The sequence below is a fragment of the Falco rusticolus genome, chromosome 7, assembly GCF_015220075.1.
Source record: "Falco rusticolus isolate bFalRus1 chromosome 7, bFalRus1.pri, whole genome shotgun sequence".
NCBI lineage: Eukaryota > Metazoa > Chordata > Aves > Falconiformes > Falconidae > Falco > Falco rusticolus.
Genome location: NC_051193.1, coordinates 36,701,826 through 36,727,016, shown reverse-complemented (window position 1 = coordinate 36,727,016; position 25,191 = coordinate 36,701,826). Strand labels below are relative to the sequence as shown.

The window sequence follows — 25,191 nt, the reverse complement described above, 5'->3', positions numbered from 1 at the left end:
ATGAGAACATCTATCAGAGCCATTTACTGTTTTGTTGCTTTGCTTGATTCTTTTATGTAGGTAGTATTACCTTGTTTTCACTTCTTTAAGTACTCTTAGGTCTTTCTGTGTTCTGTTTGGAAGATCTGAATGGCATTAGCAGAAAGTCAGTGCTTTTGAAGGTGCAGAACATGTGCATCTTCCATTGATGTCATTTGGTGCTGTGGACACTCAGCATTTCTGCAAAGCAGTCTTCCAGCTATTTTGGTTTATACGTGAGAACATTCAGGGCTTATTGATGGCCTGTGTGAAAACAGTTCCATTTATTGTAGAGGAGGCATGAAAGCGACCAGCTGTCTAGTAATACATGTAACATCACCGGTAATAGCTGTAAAGTAAGTGGGGGTTTGTTTGGTTCTTACTATTTTCTGAATCAGTATGTTAAGAGCATAAGATGAGAAGGATTCATTTGACCACTGGTGATTTGACATTACAACAATACAGCAGATTTATAAAAGGAAAATGGTTAGACTTATATAGTGAATCCATTTTAATCGAGCTCTAGGTGCTGGTTTCAGTAACACTTCTCCCCAGAGGTGATCCCCTCCACAAGTGGATGCTCACATGTAGTATCAGCCTTTGTATTCATCAGGCCTGAGCTGTGTGGTGTAACCTTTTTATTTATTACCTGGTAATTTGCACCAAAGCCAGCCATCTCACGTATTTCTCCACATTTTCTTGTGGCAGCAGGGCTTTCTGAAGGGATGATCAGCAGTAAACTTGTCTTTACCTATAGGCAGATTAAGGAGAGCAAGCAAGAAACAGGAGTTGATGGTTTGCTGCTGACAGACTTACTGTGCTTGGGAGCAGTTTCCAGATGCTTCTTAGAAAGAAGTAAACCTGAGTGGTGAGCAGGGTGGGGTGACCCTTGCTAACCAGATGTTCAGCAGGGCATCAGGCTTGGTGTAAGGGCTTGAGGGTACTGTGATGGACAGGGCAAGTACCTCCTATGGTAATAGAAAAGTGAGCAGCAATCTTATGAAGAATTATTTTTTCCCCATTGCACAGACTGGGGAACTAGGAAGGCAGGCAAATGTTCTGATACCGCTGATCATACAGGTTTCTGTAGGGTCCAAGCTCAAGACTTGCTATCACAGTACATGCAGCCCTTTTGCCAGCTGAGCTATAAGTCATTGGCTCAGATGGCAAAATTGGCTTTTTTTTTTTTCTTCACAGACACCAGCTAATAGAAAAAGGTAGGATACGTACCTTTCTACCATGCTATGTTTAATGCCTCGGTCATCAAGGCCACTTATGGTGAACATCACATTAAAACAGCATGTTCGGTATGTGTATCTCCTACAGAGTCAGCTGCATCGGTGTCAGGGTTGAATCAGAGTAAAGCTTCAGTGTAGCCTCATTAATGAATAGGGCCTGGTAAGGTCACAGTCCAAAGCAGGGATTTGGTTGCATAAATTTCTATGCTTTTGTTTTAACAGGGAGTCTACACAAGATTTGTTTGGTATCTGAGCAACCAGTTTCTAAAGCATCAAATCCCAAGCAGAGGCAGGAAAGGCTTCTTTTGATTCTGGAACAAAAGACTTCCGAATACCCTCCCAGTACAGTGCCACTTCTCCATGCATGAGCTGAAAATGCTGAAAATGTGAATAGATGCAGATCCAGACTACCAGCTGGGACTTGCCACCTCCCAAAGTGAGTGCTCAGTACTGCTTAGCACCCTCTGAAAGGCACATGCATTTGCTTCGCAGAGCTTTTCTTTTTGAGTTGGAGGTGGGCAGAGCCAAGCTCTGTGTCTCTCCTCCCCTGTTCTGCCTGGCTTTAGCTTGGGAAGTGACTCCCCCGCTATCAGGGGCAGCAAGGCAATTTGCTCCCCCTTTTTCTCCTGCAATCATTCAGCAGAAGTGGAAATGGGATGGGAACACATGGGAGTCCCGCTGTTTGAGCAAAGCACAGAGGATTGTGATTCCCGTTTTGGCCCCGGCAGGCTTAGCTGTGCAGTAGAGAGAAACATGTGCTTGTTAACTCCCCGACTTGTACAAGCAAAATGCTGTTTGCTGGTGCAGCGTGGACTGCTGCAGGGCATGAGCTGCTGCTTGCTGGCTTCGTGTTGAGTGAATGCTTCTGAGACTTGAGGAGTTAAGGGCCACTGCTGTGGCCACTGCGGGGCAATACTGAACCAGAGACCCCTGGCGATAAGAATATTTGCTGATATTACTTGAGAAAAAGCTCGAGCTCCGAAGCTGGGATTTAACTGCTCTGTTCTCTCTAAACTGGTAGGGGAGGAGATGTGATGTGAGTTTGCCGTTTGTCCTGTGGGCAGTGCATCTGTACCACAGGCCTATTATTGCTAGGCATACCTAAGCATGCACATAAGCTGATACCACGTGGTAGCAAAGAATTAGGCCCTCAAGTTCTCACAATATTCATGATACAAGTGGTGTGGGGCTTGGTCCCATTGTCTGTCTGGCTGTGCTGTCCTTCCCGACCTCCAGGTGCCTCCTACTCGGTGCTTCTCCAGGGACCTGATCTCACTGGGGAACTGGGACATAGAAAATCTCTTCAACAGTGAAGGACAGCTTGGATGCTGGCCATGCTCTTCGCCCATCTCTGTGCTGGCAGCGTGCTTCCCCTGCACCCTAGGAGCAGGGGTGTAAGTAGTGCTGGAAGGGGCCAGTGGCAGATGAGTCCGGGGACAGGCTGTACGGGGTGAGACAGCTTTATTCCTGAGAGAAGGGATGGAGGGTGGAGTGTCTTCCACTGCACACCCAGTCTGGGGTGACAACCCTCAGGAGAAGCCATAGTTCCCTGAGAGATCAGACTGACTGGAGTAAAGGGTTGTGAGGAGATACACCCTGAGTCTTTCACCTAGAGCTTGATACCACAGCGCTGGCTGATGGGGTGACAGCTTGCTTGACCTGTCCTGAAGGTTGGGATGACGGTGCTGAATGTGAACTGGCCATCTCTGGCCAGCACGTTGTACAGAGCTCCAGTGCCCCAGCCGATGCTCTCCGTAGCGAAGGCAACCAGGGTGATACGTACGCTACCTTGTCTGTGCAGCTGGCATTTCACTTTGAAGGAAATGATACTGGTTTATCCTTCAAAATACTCTACCCGACGAGTGACTCAGTGAGTGACTCCCCTGGTCTGCGCTCCCGGCAGCTCTTACCTCAGGGCTGTCTCCACAGGTGTTTTTCTGCCAGGGCGTTCTTGGTCTGACCACAGCCATGGTGCGGCTGCTGGCAGGGAAGATGAGGTGGCAGCAAAGCTGAGTCAAACCCCGAACATCTGACGGAGGAGGCAGACCTAAGGGCGTGCCACACTCTTCCTGCTAGTGTGTGAGTGTTTCCCCTTGCCAGCACTGAGAGCTGTGCAGTGGCTTTTTGTCGGACAGCTGTGGCCCTACTGCACTCTAGTTTTCCTAAGCCCTGTGATCACTGAGGTTCCAGCATCCCTCCTGCTGGGCAAGCCTGCAAATGTGTTTAAGTGAAAGAAGCAATGTGCCCCTCCCCTCACAGGAGCGGGCCACCTCCATGACTAGTTCAATACTTCTGCCCAGCCTGCCTTTGGCCATAGCCCTTTCTGTGCATGTCATTGACAAAGGGCTGAAATCAGTCTGAGAGTCTACGGCTACATCCTTCTGTCCCGTCACTTTGGGTCACTACCCATCAATAGCTTTCCTTATTGCAGGAGTGGGAGAGAGGGGGAGAGCACTAGCAGATGGTTTTGGAGGAAGGGACATTCAAAAACTCAGCTCCTCAAGGGACTTCGTTCTCTCTCTTACTGTGAGTTAGAAATTACTTATCCTTTTAGGCTTTGCTCTAAAATGCTGCCTCAAACATTGTCAGGGAAATGACACCGCATTAAAAATATGAATGTCATGTATTGTAATGTGTTTACTATAATTTACTTGCACCATTAAAAAGAAGAACCCTAATGATTATAAAATTAAGCCTGAATATTAAAAACATGATGCCACCCCACCCGCCCCCGCCCCTTACATCAAAACAGCAATTACCCCTGGGACTGGAACAAAGGAGCAGCGGGACAGTTCTGGGCAGGGGAGCTCTGCTGGCTGAGAGAGAAGATGGGGCTGCCAGTGTTCCAGAGTAGGGGTCTGTGGACACTGCCCGATCACTGGTGTGGGAGGTGGGAGGACACGCAATTTGCCCTCAAGGCAGCGAGGCTGTGGGAGAGGAGCCATGGTGCTGGTGGCGAATGGTGCAGGGATCGAGGAGCCAAGTGGCAGGGAGGACTCTGTCCTCCTCAGAGCTGGAAGCTGCTCCCTGTCCTGGCTGAGGCGTGCAGCCAAGTGCTTTCTGCCTGGAAGCCTCACTCTTCACTTGGCCTCTTTCCATTGCTTTCCACAGAGAACCCTAAGGGAAGAGCTCGGCTGGCCCCCATGCCTTGCTCATCTCCCTGTTGCGATCCATGGAGCTTTCTGCCCTTGTGCTTGCCTTAGGTGGGGAGTGCAGGAAAGGGGAGACTGGCCCGTGGTCTCCCCTCATATCCCAGGCACGCAGGTCTCACCACAGCTTAGAAGAATGGGTTGCGTCAGGCCTGAGTTTGGGAATTGAACTTTCCTGAAGAGGAAGGGTTGATTTGCACTGTGTGTCCCGTTAGATTTGTAGTACAGGAAACATAACATACAGTGGCTGGTGTGACTGGAGCTGACACAGGGTCCCAATTTACTGGCTCAGACTCTTGCTGAAACTTGCTCAGAGAGCTGAAGCCCAAGCACAGAACATCTGCTTTCCCTGCTTCTCTGAGGTGGGTCTCTGCCTCCCTCCTTGCTGGCTCAGATCCATTCCGGTCAATTCTCTCATTTGCATTAGGAAGTGATTAATTTTTCTACAGAAGAAGGAGGCAGAGTTGATGGCAGAGGACGTTTTGTGGTTTAGGGACGGACAAGAGGTTGAGATGGTCTGGATGGGACCTTTGCTTGGCTCAGCTGCAAGTTCCTCAGAGAGCCTTGGATGCTCCACTGTTCTGTAAGGCTGGACTTAAAGCAGATACTGCAAATCAATCAGATATGATAGGCCGAGCATGGGAGTGGCTGGCCTGTGTCATACACAATTTAGATTAGATGACTAGACTCTCCTGACTTTAGCAATAATTCCTAAACATGACGAGTGTCTCATTGTTTGAGGCTTCTGAAGATTTGCTTCTTTGATTTATGTGATCCTTCCATTTGTCAACTAAACCACTGGGCAAAGAGATACCGGTTGTTTCAGAGGTCATCAGGGCAAGTGGGGGGAACCTTTTATCTCAGCTGAACTCGGATCCATTTCTTTTAGTAGCAGTGAGGGATCTCTGATTTTTTTGCAAACTGTATTTCTGTTTTCTGCTATGACTGCTGAGTTACATTTTGCAAGAGAGGTCTGCTCCTTCTGTTCTTGTGCTACTCGTGCACGTGTACCTGCTTGGTGGAAAGAGCAGGAGTAAATCAGTGCAAGCAGCAGCCTTGCAACACCATAGATGTGATTCTTGTGCAGGATAATAGAGGACAGTCTGATGTGGTCTAAGCAAGTAATAGGCAGAGTTTCTTTTTCACACATTGTAGGTGGAGAGACCACTGAAGCCAGGCTGGGAAGTTGGTGATCAAACCTCAGGCAGCTGCTGACACCAACCAGTGATGGAAGTACTGTTATTAACGTAGGTGTTATGAAAATTGGTTTGCAAGGATTTACAGTGCTGTTTAAATATTAAGCACGTGGCATGGGTGCCTTGTTTGCTTAGTGGGGAGCATTGACCTGAAGATGGGGTGATGCAATGCACAATGATCTGCTGATGTCAACAGATTTGTTATATTGCAAGTCAAAAACCCATACGACTTGAACACCAGACACAGGATAAATAGAGATTAAGAAACAAACCTGGCACCATGGCCCATTTCCAGTCTGTCTTTCCATGCCTCTGTGCTGGATCTTTGTCATTGCTATTTTCAGCTTCATTTTCAAACCAGCCTGTAAAGCGCTACCTATAGCCGAGGCCGACTCTCCTGGTGGCAGGTCTTGCTCTCGGTGGTTTCCTGCTTCCTTTTCTCCTTTACTTAACGCCTGCCTTCGTTCGCAAGACTCGTCCACACAGAGGAGCCTGTTCATTAACAGCCCTGTTTCTCTCCTTCTGAAACTATGAAACCCTTACCTGTCTGCAGGAGATATTCTTTGTGCGGTGCTGAGTGTTAAGCTGATGTTAGGCTTGATATTCCATATCTATGCATATTCATAAAGTTAGTGATTTTCAGGTGCACTTAATGTCTGCATCTTCTGACAAATTTAAGGTGCCCACCTCTAGTGATGCTCATACCAGGCTGTGACCGTGGCAAGAACAAGGATGCAGCTTTTATGGCAGGACAGTACATCGGAGAGCAAGACTGAGATTGATGTTAAAGGGATTTTTTTAGACTATTTAAACCACCTAGTTTTGTGTTCACAACAATTTGAATTTTTTGACTACTTAATATTTTGGGTAAAAGAAGGCCGTTAAAGATCCAAAATGCCTCTTTTAAACGAGTTACTCAAAATTACAATAGAATTCAGCTCCTTCAGCAGACTAGACAGGCTAAACTTTGGAACTGCTGAAAGGAGCTGCAGAGAGGAGTCAATTGCAAAGAGTCAAAAATGAAAGTAACCTGGTACTCAGTCCCTTGCTTTCTGAATGAAAGTGTTTCAGGCCTTTTTTACCTGTCACAGCAAATAAAATCACTTGGTGCTGAAAGGTGGGTTGTATAAGAATATTTTGTTTTGAAAGTGCTTGAGCAACACGTGGGAAATACTTACTTGACCGCTGCTTCATGATAGTAAGTAGTTTTTTAGAGGAATGTAACTAAGCTTTTCGGGAATGCTGGCTCTATATACTGCCTTACATGCTTTTGAAAGCATTTCCTACAGACGAGTAATTTGCCTTGTGTGACCAGATTAACCTGTGCAGGTAAGACAGAAGTTTTTAAGTATATGTCCTTATGCTTGTGCTCTCATGGTGTTAGGATTTCATGAGTCTTCTTTCCCACACCTTTGTGGCCAGCTCCCTGACTCTAGCACTGGCAGTCCTCTTCTGCAGAGACATAATGACTGTCCATGTTTGCTTTATTAAGCTTGTCCACGGTGTTGCAACTGGCACTAACTGGCATTTTTGCTGTCAGCCTTTGCCAAGAGACGGAGAACTGAACGGGCTGTGAAGCCTGCACTCCACTGTGCTCCAAAGGTGGCAGAGGACAGAGACATGCTGGCAAGTGAATCTGAGGAAAGCTGATGCCACTGTTGCTTGGTCTGTAAACAAAGGACTTCTGTTTCCAAACCCGAGAAACCCCAGCCTTTTTCCAAGCTGTGACTCTGTTTGAAAAACAAGCCTGGACCCAGTTGGGTGAGTGATCTCTGTCATCACCATGTAGTTTGCCCGCAGTTCTTCTCATCCTCTCCAGATTAAGTATCCCAGACACATCCAACGACCCACATGCAGCAAGGTCTGTCAGTGACCTTCAGCAGAGTGATCCCAGCATGGGCTCGGCAATAGGCTTGACTTCTGTCCTAGAATAACAGGAGGGGTACAGCAGTTAGCTGACTTTGGACTCATCACGGTGTATTGAGGGGACCCTTTCCGTTTGTTAAAGTGAATTACCCAAGAGCTGGTGGGAGGGCTGCGGGGAATCACAGGGGCAGCTTTGGCCTTGAATTCTTGTTTGTTATCGGGCCCATTTTAAGGTGTAGGGTGTCCTGCCCAGCCTGTCAAGCTGTTCCAATCCGTAATTGCCATCACAGCCTGGGAGCAGGAGTGTCTTCCAGCACTCAGTTCAACTAACCAACTCCCCACTGCTGAATCTCATTATGTCTTTGTCAGCAAGGCTGATAAACCTTGTCTCCCACCCCCAGCTCTGTCTCTTCCCCCACCTCAAGACACTTTTCCATGTGCAAGTTAGACCTGACTGCTTTAATTCTCATCTGTTTTGGAAGACGCTTCCACCCCATTATTACAGAAGCAATGGGGAATGTGTACTTAAACAAAGAATTTAGCAGCATAGACTTTTACATTTTTTTTAAGTAGCTAAGCGAGGGATTAATTCTTTGGAATTCTGTATTTTTATTATCAACAAGGTAGCTGAAGAGAACAGTTAGAGTTGTTCTATGCTTTCCAGCAAGGGACATAAATTTCCCATGGTAATTAGTTTGAGCATGTATCAGCTTGGTTTCTTGGGAAAAAAGAACATTTGCTCTTCTAGGAAACATTTTCGGTGCCATCAGTCTAAGAATAGCAATCTTCTTTCTGGTGCATCTCAAATTTCAGAAGTATGGCTTGTCTTGTATTGTGCATGCAATATGGAGATTATTTTAGATGAAATATCACTCTGTTCAGCTGAAGCATGAACAGCTTATAGTGCCTCATTCTGTGGTTTTCATTCCTTTTTTTTTCCCCTAACCAAAATTAATTCACGAATAAAGAAATTTGTGCCTTGAACATGGCTTCTTATCTCTGAGCGCATCAGTTCCTTGATGACCCCAAAGGGAACAACAGTGCTGAAATAGTTTAAGTGGCAAACAACTCCCTGGCTACAAATTTAGGCACTGAAACAAAACCCTACAGTTTCACTGACGACTTCCAAGAACAGAGGCAAAGCTACAGTGCTGCGGCCTAAGAGATTCCTGTCATTGCAATGCTGGTGGAGCCGGCACAACTTGCTCCCTGCAGAGCAGGCAGGGGCAGTGCCAGTTTTACAGGGAAGTAAGCAGCACGACTGCTCCGAGTGCTGTGGAGTAAAGGTTGCAGAGCAAAGAACCAAAGCTGTACCCTTTTCTCAGGACTTTGATCTGTCTAAGCACAAGTGTTGGAAGCAGGACATTACCCCTAAAAGGCTTTTTGATCTGGAGCAGCTGGGAAGGTGTTTATGTGCCTTGGTTGTGGGAAGGCTGGATATCTAAGCTACTCCTCTGGTACCCAGAGTGGACCCCAAGACTGCCACAGCTCTCGCAGCTAAACCTAAGCCATCACATTCTGCTGGGCAATGGTAGCAGAGGGGCTGGAATCCACCCCAAAAAAGCTGCTCTAGGGTCCTGGGCCATTGCCCTGTCTACAGAAATCCCTCTGGGCATAGCAGAGGGCAGGCATAAGGAGGCTGGTCCTCCTGGCCTGTGCTACCCTCCTCAGCCTGCAGCCATTGCACAGAGGGACTGCAGGGGCGGTCGATTCCTGCCTCCTGCCAGGGCAGGAACACCTTTGGCCAGAGCACCACGTGTGCTCCTGCTCTCTTCTGCCTGACAACACGCACCTTGGCTCTCCCAGGGGAATGGGGAGAACCTTGCAAGGAAACCCAACTGTTACTTATGCATATTTTAAAATACATTTTGTTCAGCTGCGCATCCCTGCTGGCCTTGTTTAGGGAAGTTTTAATAGCATCTGGCTTCTCTTTGCTCTTGTGTACAAGATGAGGAAGTTTTCATCTGTGCCTTTAAAAAAAGCCCACATCCCTGCCAAGATGTATTAGGAGAGCTGTAAAAAAGGAGTCATCCTGTTCCAGGACCGCGAGGCTTATGTAACAGGGAAATCCTAACGAAAAGATACTCCCCCACCCAGCACACTTTCCAAGGCACATGCTACTTCAGGGTTTTCAGTTGCTTGATTTGTATTTTGATCACATCTGCCACGGGTTTATTCAGATGTATTTACAAATATATTCTCCCACATACCCTCATTTGCACATGCCATAGAATGTTCTTATAAAATGCAGTGCGGACCTCACCTCACCACAAGGATCTTTAAATAAAATATATTGTAAAGTGCCAGGTACAATTCTTTTTAAAAATACAATTCTAATTAAAACAGATACTTGGCCACCACATTAGTGGCTTCATATACCAACACATTTTTAGCACAACAGTCTATTTCTGTCAGGTGAGCGGGAGGCTCTCATACCGCCCCTCTAGCTCTCCAGTTTCAAGTCCAAAGGCTTTAGAAAATGAGGCAGAGGCAGATCGTCCAGAGCCTCGGGGAAATGCTCGGGTGAAATGGTCCTGATCAAGACACGCATGGCTCTGACAAACAGCGACGGGGGAGCTAAGCCCACCAGGCACTGGAATCTGTTCTCCCCCAGGAGGTCCTGCCACCGCTGCCGGTTGTCCACCAGTTGCTGTTTCATTGCAAACTGGAAGTCCTGAGGCACGAAGAAGAAGAGGCAGTCGAGGCAGAGGAGCTTGGCACGCATGTTGGCTGCTGGCGCGTGGGAAATCTGCTGCAGCAAGGTGTCGAGGGGGGTATTCCCAGCACTGTCCCGCAAGCAGGGCGAGGCGCCGTTCCCCAGCAGTAGGAACAAGCACTCGGGGCGCACCAGCTCGCAGGCCACGTGCAAGGCCGTCTTGCCACCCTCCACGCGGCTGCAGCCCTGGCGGTCCAGGTGGCCGGCTCTGTCGCTCGGCGGGAAGGCTTGGATGGCCTTGAGGATTCGGAAGAGGATGTGGACCCGGTTGTAGCGGACAGCCATGGCCAGGTGCGGGGCTGAGGACTGGCAGCAGCTGAAGCTTTGGCTGGGCACGGCCAGGGCGCTCTGGGGGAACTTAGTCAGCAGGTGCCGGGCGTAGGGCTGGTGGTCGTGCACCAGCGCGTAGAGCAGGGCCTCCGAGGGCGAGTAGACGCTCACCTTGCCCCCGTCCTCCCAGTGGAAGACCTCCATGGTCCGCATGTCCTCCAGGAACCAGACGGGCAGCAGGTCCCTCACCGCCTGGTAGAAGGCGAAGGAGGATTTCTTGCACTGCTTCTGGGACTGGGCGCCGCGGCCGCCGACCCACTGGACGCTCCAGGGCATGGCGGGCGGCCGCGCTCCGCCGGGGGCTGCCTCCCACCTCGGCGCACAGCGGCCGCATCGGGATCGGACCTGCGGGAGCGGAAGGGCCGTCAGCACCGGGGCGGCCAGCACCGGGGCGGCGCCCGCCTCCCCTCCCCTCCTCTCCGCCGCCGGCTCGGGGCGGGGGCAGCGAGCCGCGGCGGCCCCGCTGCACCGCACGACACCCTCGGTGCCGGGGACACCCGTACCCCGGCGCGCAGGAGCTCGCTCCTCCCGCTACACGGGACGCCCGTACCCCCGGTGCCCGGGACCGGCCTCTAGTCGGTGCCCGGGACGCCCATACCCCCGCGCACGGTAACGCCTCCCCCCACGGCCGCCCCGCTCCCCCGCCGCTCACCTCTCCGCTGGTGCCGCCGCCCGCGGCCGCCGCAGCCGCAGTGGAGGGGCGGGAGGCGGGAGCAGCGCGCGCCGCCGCGGGGCCCTTTTATCCCCACCCCCGCCCCGGGCGGTGAAGGTCGGTCAGGACCGGGGAACTGTCCAGCCGCCGCCGATTGGCGGCCGCCCCGGCTCCCCCGGGCGCCCATTGGCTGCGCCGAGAGGACGGGGCCCTGCACCACCGCGTGCGTCACGGGCGGCGAAGTTCCAAGAAACTTGGCCGCCGGCTCGGAGTCCCGGCGGGGGCGGGGCGTGGGGTGCCGGGGGCGGGGCGTGGGGTGCCGGGGGCGGGGCCCAGGGGCGCGGGGTCCCGGGGGTGTAGGGTCCTGAGCGCGCGGGGTCCCGGGGCGCGGGGTCTCGGGGGCGAGTGGCCAGGGGGTGCAGGGCCCCAGGGGCATGGCGTCCAGGGGACGTGGCGTCCGGGGAATGTCGGATCCAGGGCACGCGGGGTCCTGGGGGCGTGATGTCCTGGGGGCGTGGGATGCGGGGAGCACGGGGGCCTGGGGACAGGGGGGGCCGAGCCCGTGAGGGACGCGGGGGCACGGCGCCTGGGCCGCAGGGAGGCCTGTGCGCCGGGGCTGCGTGGCACCCCGGCTGCTGGGCGCGGGAGGCCGCCAATGCGCAGTGCCCCGGGCACGGGGGTCCCGGGCGGGCCGTGTCACACCTCCCAGCTGCCCTGGCACGGCACGGCACGGCCCGCGCCAGCTCCCGGCTCGCCCCCTGCCCGCCCCCGCGGGTGGCTCTGGCACGGCTGCGGGCCCGCATGTGTGCGCACACGTGCTTGCTGCAAAACCCGTGGCTCCCGCTGTCTCCCCGGCAGCGGCCCTTACCTGCAGCCCGCCCCTGCTGACTGTCACCCGCCGGGCTTTGGCTGCAGGAGCGCAGGGAGCTGGTGGTGGCCCAGGGTGAGGCCAGCACTGCGGCAGCCCTGCCCCGGGTGGCTGCGGCCCCTCGGCCCGAAAATGCGTGTGTGCAGGGAACAGCCACGCGCTGATACAGCAGGCGCTGCCGCTACCGGGGTCTGCTCGCTTATAAAGGCCTCCCTACTGACAGCAGATCCTGGGGTCTGCTCCATCTTGTCCCCCCTCAAGCGAATTCAGAGCATTTCCCGTTTTCTCGCTGTGTGTTTGACCCCCACTGTGTCCCCAGCTTGCGGCCGTTGCCGTCTCAGGCAGGAAGGTGCCATCAGACCCTCCGCAGGTGGGCGATGCTGGTCGCTGCCGAGTTCACGGACCACAGCTCTGGTTTCTCCATCCTCAGTGTCCTCCAGCCTTCCCCTCGCCAGCGCGGGAGCACAGCTTCTGCTGATGGCTGCTGTGGCAGGTGATGCTTTCCACGTGTCCCAGCACCATGTGTGGGCACACACATGGGGGGATCGCCAGGCACATTCTGGCGATCTGGCCCCACTTTCTTGCAGCCCTCTCTGTGAAGCTGCTCGGGGCAGCGGGGAGGGAACCTGCAGCACACTGCCAGCCCATCCCTTGACCCTGATGAGAGCGAAGCTGGAGAGGAACAACTGCTCCCTTTGTCGGGCCCCTTCTGAACTGCCATTCAGCCGGGGGAACAATGCTGAAACTGTGCTCCCTTCGCTTTGCAACTTCTTCCCTGACATGCAATGCTCACCCCAAAACCCAGGGGTCCGTGCAAGGGGGTTCAGGCAGATGGGTGAGCCAGCCAAGACGCTGCACACCGCTGTCGCACTCAGAAACTCTCGGTGACCACATTTCAGGGAAGGGAAATCAGGGTAGCATGGGCTGAGCTGCTTCGCTGGAGAGAATTACATCCAGTGTTTGTCAGTGCGATTCATCATCTGAGGATCCCCGCAGATCCAACGCGGCTCCTGGCGTCTCGGATGTCAGCCACGGCACGGAAAATCCTCTTTCATCGCTCGTGTCTGATTCCAGGTGAAAACTCATTAAAGCCAACCGCTTCCACCACTCCCTGCGATCACCGGGGTACTCGCCTCTCAGTCGCATCCTATTACTGCAGACACAAGATAATTTGTACCAAAGTGCAGCATCAAAAGGAATGGTTTAAAAATAGCCAATTCTGTAGCCTTTTCCTTTGTGCCCGGCACAGCCTCACCCGCCTCGTGCCTTGCCAGCCATCGCTGATGGCTGTGGTACCCACCGCATCGCTGCGTTCCACCTGCTCCAGGAGACGTCCCTGCCTGACCACGAATCCCAAATCCTTTCCCTGCTGTTACCGGCACATTGCCATCAGTTTGGCTGTCCGGCGTGGTGATGAGCCAGGCTGGCCAGCCCTTTCTACTCATTTCCCACCCATGCCTGGGTATGCCAAGTGGCACTGGAGCCCAAAGGCAGGGGATTAGCATAGTCACAAAGCCAGATTGGCTTTTGCATAGGAAATGAACGTCTTTGGTGTGGAGCAGGACTACTTTTCTTGGGCCCACCTCTCCTACGGAGGTGAAGGGACCAGCTACAACCATAGGGTGTTTCAGGCCCCCAACACTGGCTTAAAAAATAGAGCAGAATGTGCTGAGTCCTCACCACCTCACAGCTGGGGGCTGACCCAGAGGCTGGCCCCTGTTGATGAAATGTACTTGTTACATACATTCAAAGCAGGAGCCCACCTGTGGGAAAGGCAGCCTGTTTGTGGGCTTCACTGCAGAAACAGTATTACAGTTGCTCCCAAAATTGTTTATAGCATGCCCAGCACTAGTGATGAAGTGCAACAGCCCAGAAAGGTTGTAAATTTGTGATATATATATGTGCACACACACCCACACACATACATATATATATATAATATGAACACAGCCCAGGGACATGATTTGTTTGCTTGCAGTCCAGCCTGGTTTTAATCACTTTGAATTAAGTAACTGATCTTATTACTGATCCGACTATGAGAGGGCTTATCACAGCTTCCTTGGCACATGACGAAGATTACTCCGCCGGTGCGACCGCATCCAAGTAATGTGACGTGTCTTCTTGGAGCTGGTTTTTTTCTTCACCCTCCTCCAGGACATTGATCCTTTGGTTTCTCCAGCCAGTGACCAACTAAAACCCACTTAATGCTACTGAAACCCAGCCACGTAATGGGACCGAGGGAAAAGCTCTGCTGTTTCTCGTAGCAGACGTCATTTGTTTCCTGATGTTTTCATTAGATTGAGGGCAGAATCATGTTGACTTAATGGACACAATTGTGGGTGTAATTGAAAGCAGTATGGAAATAGGCAGTATCAGGGAGCACACTGAATGTAGTTAATGTTTAAACGCTGGTTTTGAGATGAAAGATGGGCAGAGAGTACATCCCTCATTTGTGAAAAGGGCTGAAAGATACGGATTTAACTCCAGTCCTTGCAAGGATTTTGTGCCTGGGTTTGACTGAACATTTAGCAGCCTGCTCCCTGGAAAGCAGGCTGGGGACCAAAGGTCGGCAGAGTTCGGACAACAGCTCCTGCCCCATGGTGAGCTGGAGCAGCAGAGCTGCCACTTTGCTTTAAGCTTCTGGCTCTGGGGACTTCATCCACAAGTTGGGTAGAAATGCCTAATGTCCCGTTTGGCAAAAATTAAACATCTTCATAGAGAAGTAATGGGTGAGGAGAGTCCGGGGGTTGCAGGAAGGGCCCTGGGCTGGGACATACACACTGTATGTCCCCCTCCTGCTGCAGGTACATCACTGACCTCCATTTTAATCCCACTGTGCCACCAGCATCCCGTCTGCAGAAGGGATGCAGTAACGCTGCTTCGGCAATCCTGTTTGAGCCGGTGAGCTCTTTAGGTCGGGGATAACACACAAGTATATTGGCTTGGTCCCTGGGGTTCTGGCTCTTCGTGGGGACCCCCCCTGATGTGCTGCGTTAGACACGGGGTGGAGGCTGATCATCTACTGCTGGCCTGTGGAGAGGGCAGAACGTGGCAGTCACCAGCCCGGCCTTGTTCGCCTTTGGTGAGGACACGGCAGGCGATGAGGCGGATGGCAGCCCCAGGCACCTCTGTTTAGCTGCGATGAATAATAGCTGTTGCTGACACCTCGTGGAAGCCTTAGATAAACATTTTCTCCAGAAACCTTTCTGTTTCGTTTTCTCTGCCGTTGCTGGTTCCCCACCTGAGGTGCTCACCCTTTATTTCTGCGTCTCTGGAGCAGCAGCCGGGAAGCAGGCAGCAGGACCAGGGATGGGAGGGCGGCCGGGGAAGGCTGCCTGGGGACTGTCCTTTCCCTCCCTGAGAGGAAGAAGGGCACATTTTCTCCCTGTGTGGCGGTGAGGGCAACTCACCATGGATATCTGTGGGACATCAGATGCAGAGAGGAAAGCACCCCTCTCCCATACCCATCTGTATGGGAGTCTGTAACATCCATCGCTACACGCCTTTTGTGTGCCTGCTTTGCCCATCTCCATTTTTCAGAGGGGCAGATTGGCAAGAAGCTGTTACAAATCGCTCTGTCCTTTCATTTCAGAATCTCAAATCACTTTGGAAAAAAGACACAGAAGTTTCCTGAGAAGGGAGAAAATATTTTCGTTTGAGAAACACCACCGCTGAAGATGCTGCAGAGAGTCAGTGGTGATCTGGGTTGGGGCGTTGCTCCTGGCTCCCTTGCTGAAACTGTCAGACAACATCACCCCATCCAGGGAAGGGGGCAGAGCCTTGAAGCCTGTCCTCACCGCTCGCCCCCGCACTGTCTTGCTCAACACCCACCTCTTCTTTCTCCTCAGTCTTTTGTATTACAGTCACTGTCTACTTGTCTGACTTTGTATGAATCATCACTTCACAAGAAGACTGAGCTGCCCATAACCCTGGCGGCTTTTCTTTCTCTGTTGCGTTATAGGGTCAGCTCCATCCTGACCCACTGCATAAAAGAAAGATGTGCTTTGCAAACAGCAAAGTGAACAAGCCTTCTCTTGTTGCTCTTCTTCCCTGGTTGCTGCTGAGCAAGTGTGACACCCTTCCAAAATGCTGCATCCCAAACAACGCCTGGGAGCCCAAGTGAAGGTCTGAAACACTTTGTTGTAGAAAGGAGATCTCTCCACCAGCTCCAGAGGAAGCATGTTAATGCGAGGGTTGACCACTGTCAGACGTCAGTCCCGGCTGATGGGAGGCTGAATAAATGGCTTTACTGCTGTCACGGATCTGTTGAGGTTGTCAATGTCCACTGGTGGGATGGCCCAATTTTTAAGACTTTGAAACTTATTTTTTATTCTGGTTCCTTGACAGACAGAAGTGGTCTGGCAGAAGCAAGGTAGGCATCAAGATGATAAGGTGCTGCAGCTGTCCCACAGGCCCTCAGGCACGGTCACAGGCTATCATCAGTGTCCTCTTTATTTGGGCTGGGTTCATGGGCCACCTCTAATTAAGCCTTGATTTTGGCACCTGTAATAAATGAACCATGATCATCTTTTTGGAAACCTAGGGAAACTCCCAGAGCTGCAGCAGAAATCAAATGTGATCCAGCATGTTACAGGGGGAAGCTGAAAAGTGCTCTTGTCCCTTAAAAGACAAAAAAGTACCTCTGGGGAGCCTTTCTGTTTCATAAGCAAGTGGACGAGAGGGGTCAGAGAGCCCCTGGCGCCTGTGGGTGATTTTGGCCTTCAGCTTGATGTTCCTTGTTAAAAATATTTTCCCAGATGTATTAATACAACCAGACTGGATTGCATCTGAGCTGAACATTGTGAGCCTAAGGCAGGACATAAATATAGAAGCAAAACAGCCTGACATAAGAGTCATATGTCCTCTTATACACAAGAAGTGAAGGGGAAAGAGAGGGAACTTATTCTCTTGCAATTTTTAGATGCTTCCAGGCATTAGCCTGAGCCTCAGAGAGTACCTGCACCAGGGTCCTGGGGCACAGAAGACCCCACGTATCCCTCACTCAGCCCCTAGCGTGCTGTGCCATGGGACTGTGCACTCAGCACATTTTTAACCCAGGGTTAGGTTTGCCTAGACAAGGTCTGCAGTCAGGAATTACTATTTGTTTGATGTGTTTGCCTAACAGGATTACCCTTATCATAATGATACAGCAATCTGGCCTTGGCAGAGCAAACCCCAAGGGCTCAAGGGGTCAAACCCTTGCCTCCCTTGCCCCAAATACGCACAGTGCAGCTTGTCTCTTACCGTGCAATATCCAGCTGATGCTTCGGTTGGCATCCAGTGCTCCGCTTCTGGAGAGAGCAATTGTGCCATGTACTGCTGCCTGCTGACATCACACTTGGCATTTCTTTCTCCACACCTGAAAAAAAAAATCAATATTATTCAAAGGTTAGAAAAATGATGCAGTGTTTTACAGTTAGAGAATGGGATGCTTTCCCCTCTGGGAATTGCTCTGAGCAGGTGCCTGATTGAATTCAGTGTGAATTTGTTGCCCTCTGGCTCTGTAAGAATAGGTAATGGACCAACAGTTGCCTGCCTTTTGTATTGTATATTGTGAGCATGCCTAAAATCGTTACAAAAGCATGTTTGTTTATAAAAGTGTACCTGTGATTATTAAAGTTTGCTGGCCTAAAAGACTTAAGGAAGGCACAGGGTGAAAGCTCCATTTTCCTGCAGGTAAGTAGGATAAAGGCTTTGCCAAAGCAGAGCCTGATTGCACTGATGATCGGCACCCAGGCTGGTCCACCCCAGTTTCTGGCCAGGGTAAGGGGGCACCTCCTTGCTCCCGGGAGGTGTCATTTTAACCCTAGCACTTCTCAGGCCAGCTGACTCGAGCCTGGCCTTACCAGCTCCCCAGGCTATTTGCAGAAGCACAACTTGCCACTCACTATTTGCCAGCTCCAAAACAAGCAGGATCCTCTATTTATAATGTGCTATAATTGGCCTGAGTGAAACCTGTGGTTCTCTGGGCTTTAGGGCCCCGGGACTGCTGGTGCAGCAGCACCCTAATTCCAGGAGATCCCGCCAGGGATGCCAAGATGGCTCTGCAGAAAGCCAAGGGATGCGTTGGTACATGGTGTAGGCTGTATGTTCACAGGCTCGTGGCTTGTGGAGCAGGCTGTATTTGTCAGGGCTGTGTAGACCCCCTTCTCTAGATGAGGTCTGGGGGGATGCAGCCTCTTCGGAGCAAGGCAGAGAGACATTTTCCTGCTGCAGCAGCAGCACCGTGGAGATGCTCAAGTTGCCACAGGGAGCATTACCCTAACCATCCTTACCCCCCTGCCCCCCTAAAGCATTTATAGCTGGGATGTGAGCAGGGCTCTGTGACTCAAAAGTGACTATTCAGCCCTTGGGCCTAAGTGATTGGGGTTCATCTCTGATTCCTGTGTATTTAATTTTGGTGGGGTGTGTGGCTGTTCAGACCATGCTCTTCATAGTAGAACTGTTCTGACCTTGTAGCTCATTGCAGGACAAACTCCTCCTAAGACAAAGCAAAGCAGCCACCTCACTCTTCTTTAGAAGCAGGTACATATAGTATAACGCTTACCCGAGGTTTTTATTTGATCTGGTTGTGCTGTAATAAATCCCTCTGCCATTTGAATCATAAAACATGATAGATATAAGGCCAAGCGGAAAGATTAAAAAAAAAAAATTGGCTAATGCTTTGCATGTCTTTGAGGACTTATTTTTATTCCCATTTGTTCGTTCTCTTGGCTCTTGGCTGCCCCTGGGTCTGTTGAAATAACAAACAGGGATGAGGAAAGAGAGCAGTTCTGTCATGAATTTCCTTCGGTGGGAAGCGGCGGCGCTAGGGCAGTTAACTCCGACGGCAACTGCAGCCTCAGCAGGCAGATGCTCATCTGTCGCACACATCCCGATAGGAAACCTGAGGTTTTTTTTTCTGAAAAAGATCAGATTATCAGCCAAAAGCCTTTTTGCTGCAAAGTAGTGTTTAGTTTCCCTTTTGCTTTGTAAAGAAGTAGTGAGAAGTCTTCTAGTGCTGCCTGAAGCTGCTCTGCTGCCAAGAAAACCTCCCGGGTCTGGCGCTGAGGCCTCTGTAATATTTCCGGTTTCTCTGCAATTATTTTCTAATGAAATTTTCGAATCCAAGTACAATCAGGAGGTTAGACCATATTGAGTTCACAGCGGGGGGTTTCACTTTGTTTTTTTCTTTTTCTAAATCAGTAGCTATCCCCTATGCAGAAGGCAATAAAGACAGTTCTGTGCACAGAAAGGCACCTACAATCTGGGTGGCGATGCCTTTCACCTGCTGCCTTCGGCACTAGCACCACTTTATGCAGTTCTCCATTTGGAGGTACTGCTTTTGCACTGAAATTATTGTAACTGCCTGATCAGGTTTGTCCATCAGTATGTCTTTTCATGGCTTATTAAGTGCCTGGGGGATTAGGGTGCTGCTTCCCTTGCCAGGATTTCCATCTGCTCCTGTACATTGCAATTTAGGGAAATGGGAGGGCTGATGTTTCCAAGGTGTTGCCAGTATTTTGTATTGCCTCCAGCCCCCAAAACAGAAATAAAAAAGGGCTAAAAAGATGATGTAAATTAACAGGGAGATGAGATGCATGACAAAAACAAGTCAGGTATAAATAGCGAGGCTGGTATAAATAGTGAGGCTGAGTAACACCCGAGCCCAGCTGCTAAGCACAGCAGAAAGGTCGGCTTGCTCCCTGTCACCGCCTGAGCTGCTCAGGGGCCCTGGCGGCCAGCTCCCCTTTGGCTCTGCTCCCTGGATCGCTCCTGTAGCCCTGCGTGGATATGGGGACTGGGATGGGCTCGCCAGGCTCACCATCACCTTCCAAATCAGCAGCAGGGCTGCCCACAGTGGAGCAGCCGCCGTTGACATGAACAGCATGTGGGGTGTTCTTAACGTTGAAAGGTGTGAAGTGCACTTGAACAAGGTCTTGGCTCCTTCAGACTTTTCCTAGAGCCTGGTGGAGCATGGCATGCCACGGAGACCAGGCAGGGCCAGTGCCAGTGCTGGCCACGCAGCCCATCTGCGTGCCCTGCACACACCGGCATGGTCCAGCACAGACCAGGGTTGTGCGATGGGCTCTTGGGAGTGTGGCTGCTCACCTGGAGCTGGGTACGGCAGCATGTCCTGAAGCACCCAACAATGCGGGTGTGAATTTCACTTTGATAAAATGGGGATTTTTACTAAATCCAGTAGGAAGGCAGGTAAAATAAGCAGGAGGAAAGGTCTGTGCGTGGTGAGTTACAGCTGCAGGGGCTGGAAGTGTGTGTGAATAATGAAACTTTCCAGAGTTTTTCAGCTCATGCTAAGAAGTGTTGCAACAAACACAAAATACTCAGGCTCACCTCTTTGTTGCTGCCAGCTTTTAGCCCCACTCTTCCGCTCTCAAACCAGGGATGATAGAATAAGAAGTGCCTATGTCCCATTTTGCAGCCAGCTGTTTCAGCTTAAACTACTGAGAAAAGTGGGTCTGTGCTAATTGTCAGTGTAGAGTGAGAAAAGGATGTAGGTTTTGGAGTAACACCTGGGCTTGGGTGAGGTAATGCTGTTGGGTTGGGGTTTTTTAAGTGGTGTCAGCATTTTATGTCTCTTATACTTGTGGTTGAGTTTAGCCCACAAGAAACATAAGGTTTCACATCAGTTTACCCTGGAAATCTTGCTGTTCTCTGAGGCACAAGCACTCCTGGAAACAGGCTGCTTTTGGTATTCATGTGTTCTCTGAAGCAGAAAGAAAAACATTTTGGCCAGGGTTCAAGCACCTTTCTCTGTTGTCCTGGTGATAAGTGCCTGATAAAAGGTCAAGGTCTTTGTGTGCTTGTATGGAAAAAAAGCAGCTTTTCTTAAGTTGCTGCTGGCATCTGTGAGCTCCCCAAGTGTGCTGGTCTGTTGTTCCCGGTGTCTGGGCCGTTCTTGGTGAGTAAGACAAGGCTGTGCTGTGTGGGTTGTAGTTTGTCCTACCTCAGAGGTGAGCTTCCAGGTTTTCAGTCTCTGGCGTGCTGCAATGGTTATACCATGGCAGGCCTTTGAGGTAAGCTGGATGCTCCCTCCAAGATGCTGAGGCTTTGTGGAAGGAGCGTGGGATGGTGGCACAAGCCCACTGCAGTGGTCCCTGGAAGCAAGCCAGGGATGGCTGCTGTTTTAGCACCATCATTAGATTTCAGAGTTGACAGCCTGTGGAGATGTGAGGCGAGCCACCTTGGTGCTGCCGCTCCCAGCGTTTTGTCAGCTGGGGAAGATGGGACTGTTTCTCTGGTGCTTGGTTTGTGCTCTCGAGGACTAATTGTGTCTGAGGGCTGGATTTTTTTTAGCAGGAGTGTAAGGATGGCGGTGTGGGGAAAGGTGAGGTGAGTTCAGAGCAAATGGATGCAACATTCAGGCTTGCTCTTGGGACTCTGGTGGGCTGAACCAGAAGCTTGGAGCTGAACTCCTCAGGTCACCTGCAGTGGTGAGGATGCAGCTGCATCCCCGCTGCTCTGCTGCCTTCCAGGCCCTGCTCTCGTGGGGCTTCTCCAGCTCCATTTCCTGATGCTACAGGTAACTTCCCAAAGCCAGCGCATCAGCTGCCTTCATTTCTGCAATGGCCTGGTAGTCATTTCCCACTTACAAACAAACATTTTAGGGAAACTGAGCCACCAAGAGGACAGAGCTCCCTTGCTTTTAAAACAGCTCATTCATCAGGGAGTTTTATTGTGCAACAGCTCAGCCAGTGATGAATTGAAACCACCCTCCGCTTGTTGTACAGGAATAGGTACAATATGTTCTTGCCCAGGCCAGTCTTTCAAGCCTCAGTTTGACTTCCATTTTAAAAGTATTGTGGATGGGGTGGATTTTTTCTGAGATTTTTTTTTATTTATTTTCCTTTTTTACAATTTTAATTACAAAAAATAAATATATTTTAATTTCTTTTTCCTCTCTGTTTTGCAGTGAGGTCTGGGTTTGTTTCACTGCTTTTCTGCTGACGAGCCCACGCTGTCTGAGACCTTTCCTTCTTCCTCACACCCAGAGGTCTCTCTGGGTTTCTCTGAGGACACTTGCATTGGTAGGGCAATGGGGATCTGCGGTGTGGTGGCTGCTGCAAACTAAAGGCAAACACTTCAAATCAGTCCTTGCAAAAGGAGAAACCTGCTCGCTCACGTTTAACTGCTCTCTGGCACTTGTCTACCCTTCGTTTCTACTTGTGTGACCTGCCCATAGGTGTGGGCTCGCACATTCCTCCTGCTAACCGGGGCAGGGCACCGGGCGCCTGGCGCGTGGTTCCATGCTGACATGTTTCTTGAAAATCCGATGTGACCAAGGACAGGCACAGCCTGGGGGTGAATTATTGCCAGGTCTCCTGGAGCGTTACTGAGCAGTGCTGGAAGCAGCTCCAGGGAACAACACTCTTGCAAATGATCAGCCAGCCCATTCCTCGTTCCTCAAAGAGCTCCTTGGGAGAAAATGTTTGTAGGGCTTAAAGGGGAAAACTGCTTCACCGATAAAATCCCACAGAGAGGATCAAGTATTCAAAAACCAGTGCAAGGTGTTTAAATCAATTTTTTAACAGCATATTGGACCTTTTAGTTAAGATATTTATTCTGGACTCCTTAAAAAATATTTTTTTAAAAAAAGAGCAAGGCCGAGTTACTCGCCTCAATGCTGTACCACAAGCAGTGGAGGCTGCAGGCAGAGCTGAGAGCTGCGGGGCTGAGCCAGGGGTCTCTGCTCCCAATGGGTCCTGTGGCCACCGGCCTGGGGCTGGCAGGTGAGCCTGGGGCTGGGGGCTGGCGGGGGAGCCTGGGGTGGGCAGGGGAGCCCAGGGTGGGCAGCAGAGCTCCTGCCCACTGCCAGCCTCCCAAACACGACCTGCCTGCAGCCTGGGACTTGGCTCAGCCTTTAGCTTAACGCCCATGGAAGCTGCTGGGGGTCGCTTCAAAGCTCAGCGTGTGCCAGGTCGTCTCTGAACTGGCACAGTTACCTACCCGCCTGCATGGAGAGCACATTGCTCGGTCACATAAGCCTTTTAGGATCCATCTGGGTTACTGTGCTTTATTAGGAGCTAAAAAAATAACATTTTTCTACTGGCCTCCTCCCTCTGCAGCGGCAGTCTAGCTCTTTGCCAGTGAGGCAGATTCAGGTGTTCAATTTGGGTACCACTGGTGGCATTGGTCAGGCACAAAACCCACTTGATCTGAGAGAGACAAAATTATAATTTTAGCGGCCTGACCCCGAATATCAGATTCTTTCTTCTTTTTTTTTTTTTTTTTTCTTCTTTTTTTTTAAAAAAAAGTATTTTTAGGGCTCTTTTTCCTAAGGCATTTAAATCCAGCAGGACCAGAAGGGTACTGTAACTATGCTGGGCTGCTGTCCGCGGGGCTCCCAGCAGTGGCCAGAGGTTCCCCCCTACACCGTGCCGCATGCACCACTGTGGGCTTCCGCGGTACAAACATAAAAACAATTAAAAAAAAAAAGCAGGAAAGAAAGCAGCTTGCTCCACTAAAATCCAGATTAAATTCTACTGACTTCAGAAAACGCGGATGGGGTTGTTAATGGCAAGAAGGAATCGGCAGTAACCGGGTTACTGGTGCTGTTCTTCGTTGGACCCAGCTGGGAGAGTTTCCCAGGGAGATGTGTTAGGTCAAGGATGGTGGTAACACAACTAAATCCACAGGACAGCTCCAGAAGCAGTTTTTCCCCATGCCCGGGGTCAGGCATGAGCAAAAAAGGGGCTAAAAGTTTATGTGGATTGAGGGACGACTGAGAAAATTCATGGGGAAACACGCTGAGGGATGCTGAGGCTACACCGCAGCCCACAGACATGCCCAAGAACCAGCCGCTGGAGGCAGCGGGCTTTTTTGGGAAGCATTTTTCTCGATTCTCTGTTGTAGTAGCCCTAGGTGCACCAGGGACTGATGGACCTTTGTGAGATCCAGCCCTGTAGCTCATGTTCTCTCAGGAGCATCTGTGCCAGCACTTCCCAAAGCCGTTTCGGCTTGCTGTTGCTGCAGACTCTTGCCAAATTTAGGCAAATGCAGCTGAATGTATTAGACAGATGTCACAGCTGAAAAGCCATTTCCAGCTTTACCTGGTTAGATCCTTTTCTAGAGGAAAACTGAGTTCCTGAAGCATGTGCTGGCCTTGTGCATCACCTACACCAAGGTGTGCCCGTGCTTCAGGGGCACCTATTCCACTATGTTGGCCTGCCCCATTTTAGGGATGCAGTAGGGCTTGGCCAGCAGTTGGCAGGGGCTCATAAAGCAGTTGGGGTGCTTTGTCCCCCTCTAACACGCACATACAGATCGCCTGAGCTCTCGGCTGGCTGCTGGCACAGCCCTCAGCGTGGCACAGCCTGTGTTTTCTCATGTGAAATTCAATAAATTCAGCATTTTCAGGACCTTAGCATAATCAGGGTTTTCAATCTTCTCCTTCATTGCCTTCTAATATACCCTCCTAACAATTAACTCTGTGTGTTGGGAGAATGCCAAACGCAGGGTAAAAGACTTCGTTTTTCTTTCCCATAATTAAATGTCGCGTTCGCGGCTGTCTCTCCCACTCGATTAAGTGTCCGTGTATGGTCTAAAATGCTCTTTGGTGAATTAGCATAAGGTCTGTCAGGATCTGACCAATATTCCCCCTCCTGCTGCATCTGTGCAGCTGACAAAGAGCAGTGTTGGCCACCGGCGGGGGCCTGAAATGGGCCGTTCCCCCAGCCTGCGGCGGGCAGACGGGCTCAGGCTGGGGGGTGCTGCGAGGCTGGGTGCCCGCCTCCCCTCGCCCCCTGCCCAAAGCAACTGTGCCTGGAGATGGAGCCCGCGACCCTCCCTCCGTGCGTCATCCTGGCTACGCCTGGCTCACTCCCACAGGAAACTTCTTGGATGTCAGAGGAAGCAGCTTTTGACTGCAATTCTGTAAAAGCCACTTGCAAAACCTCTCCCTGGTCTCCATCTGTGCTACAGGCTAATTGGGGCAGCTGGCTGATGAGTCCTTTTTTTAATTACATGTAAAGACATATTGGAGAAACGTTCCCCCAGCCGGACTCTGGCAACACCTAAAGCACTGCAAGTGATGGCAAAAAAATACAGTAGGGTGTCACTGACCAACAGATGTGTGAGTTAGGGGCTGGGAGGTGCAGTAAGTATCATAACTTCCTATCAGTTCAGGATGAGCTGGAAGTGAGATGATGGCTGGGGTCC

At 51.0% G+C, this 25,191-nt stretch overlaps 2 protein-coding genes across 8 annotated transcripts in view; one reads left to right on the top strand and one right to left on the bottom strand.

The window, feature by feature from the left end:
- Window positions 1–8,451, top strand: part of TECPR2 (tectonin beta-propeller repeat containing 2) — a 59,565-nt gene extending 51,114 nt beyond the window's left edge. For 4 of the 7 annotated variants that reach the window (XR_005105340.1, XR_005105339.1, XR_005105337.1 and 1 more), the window contains one exon: window positions 1,479–8,451. The gene's annotated coding sequence lies outside the window, so the exon portion shown is untranslated. The remainder of the gene's footprint in view (window positions 1–1,478) is intronic. The other 3 variants (XR_005105338.1, XR_005105335.1, XR_005105336.1) reach the window with 3 other exon arrangements.
- A 1,137-nt stretch (window positions 8,452–9,588) lies between these two features.
- On the bottom strand, window positions 9,589–11,245 carry ANKRD9 (ankyrin repeat domain 9). The gene is made up of 2 exons (XM_037394845.1): window positions 11,166–11,245; window positions 9,589–10,858 (listed from the first exon to the last, which is right to left on the bottom strand). The coding sequence occupies exon 2, from the start codon at window positions 10,787–10,789 to the stop codon at window positions 9,911–9,913; it is 879 nt and encodes a 292-aa protein (XP_037250742.1). The 5' UTR covers window positions 10,790–10,858; window positions 11,166–11,245; the 3' UTR covers window positions 9,589–9,910.
- Window positions 11,246–25,191: the final 13,946 nt, after the last annotated feature.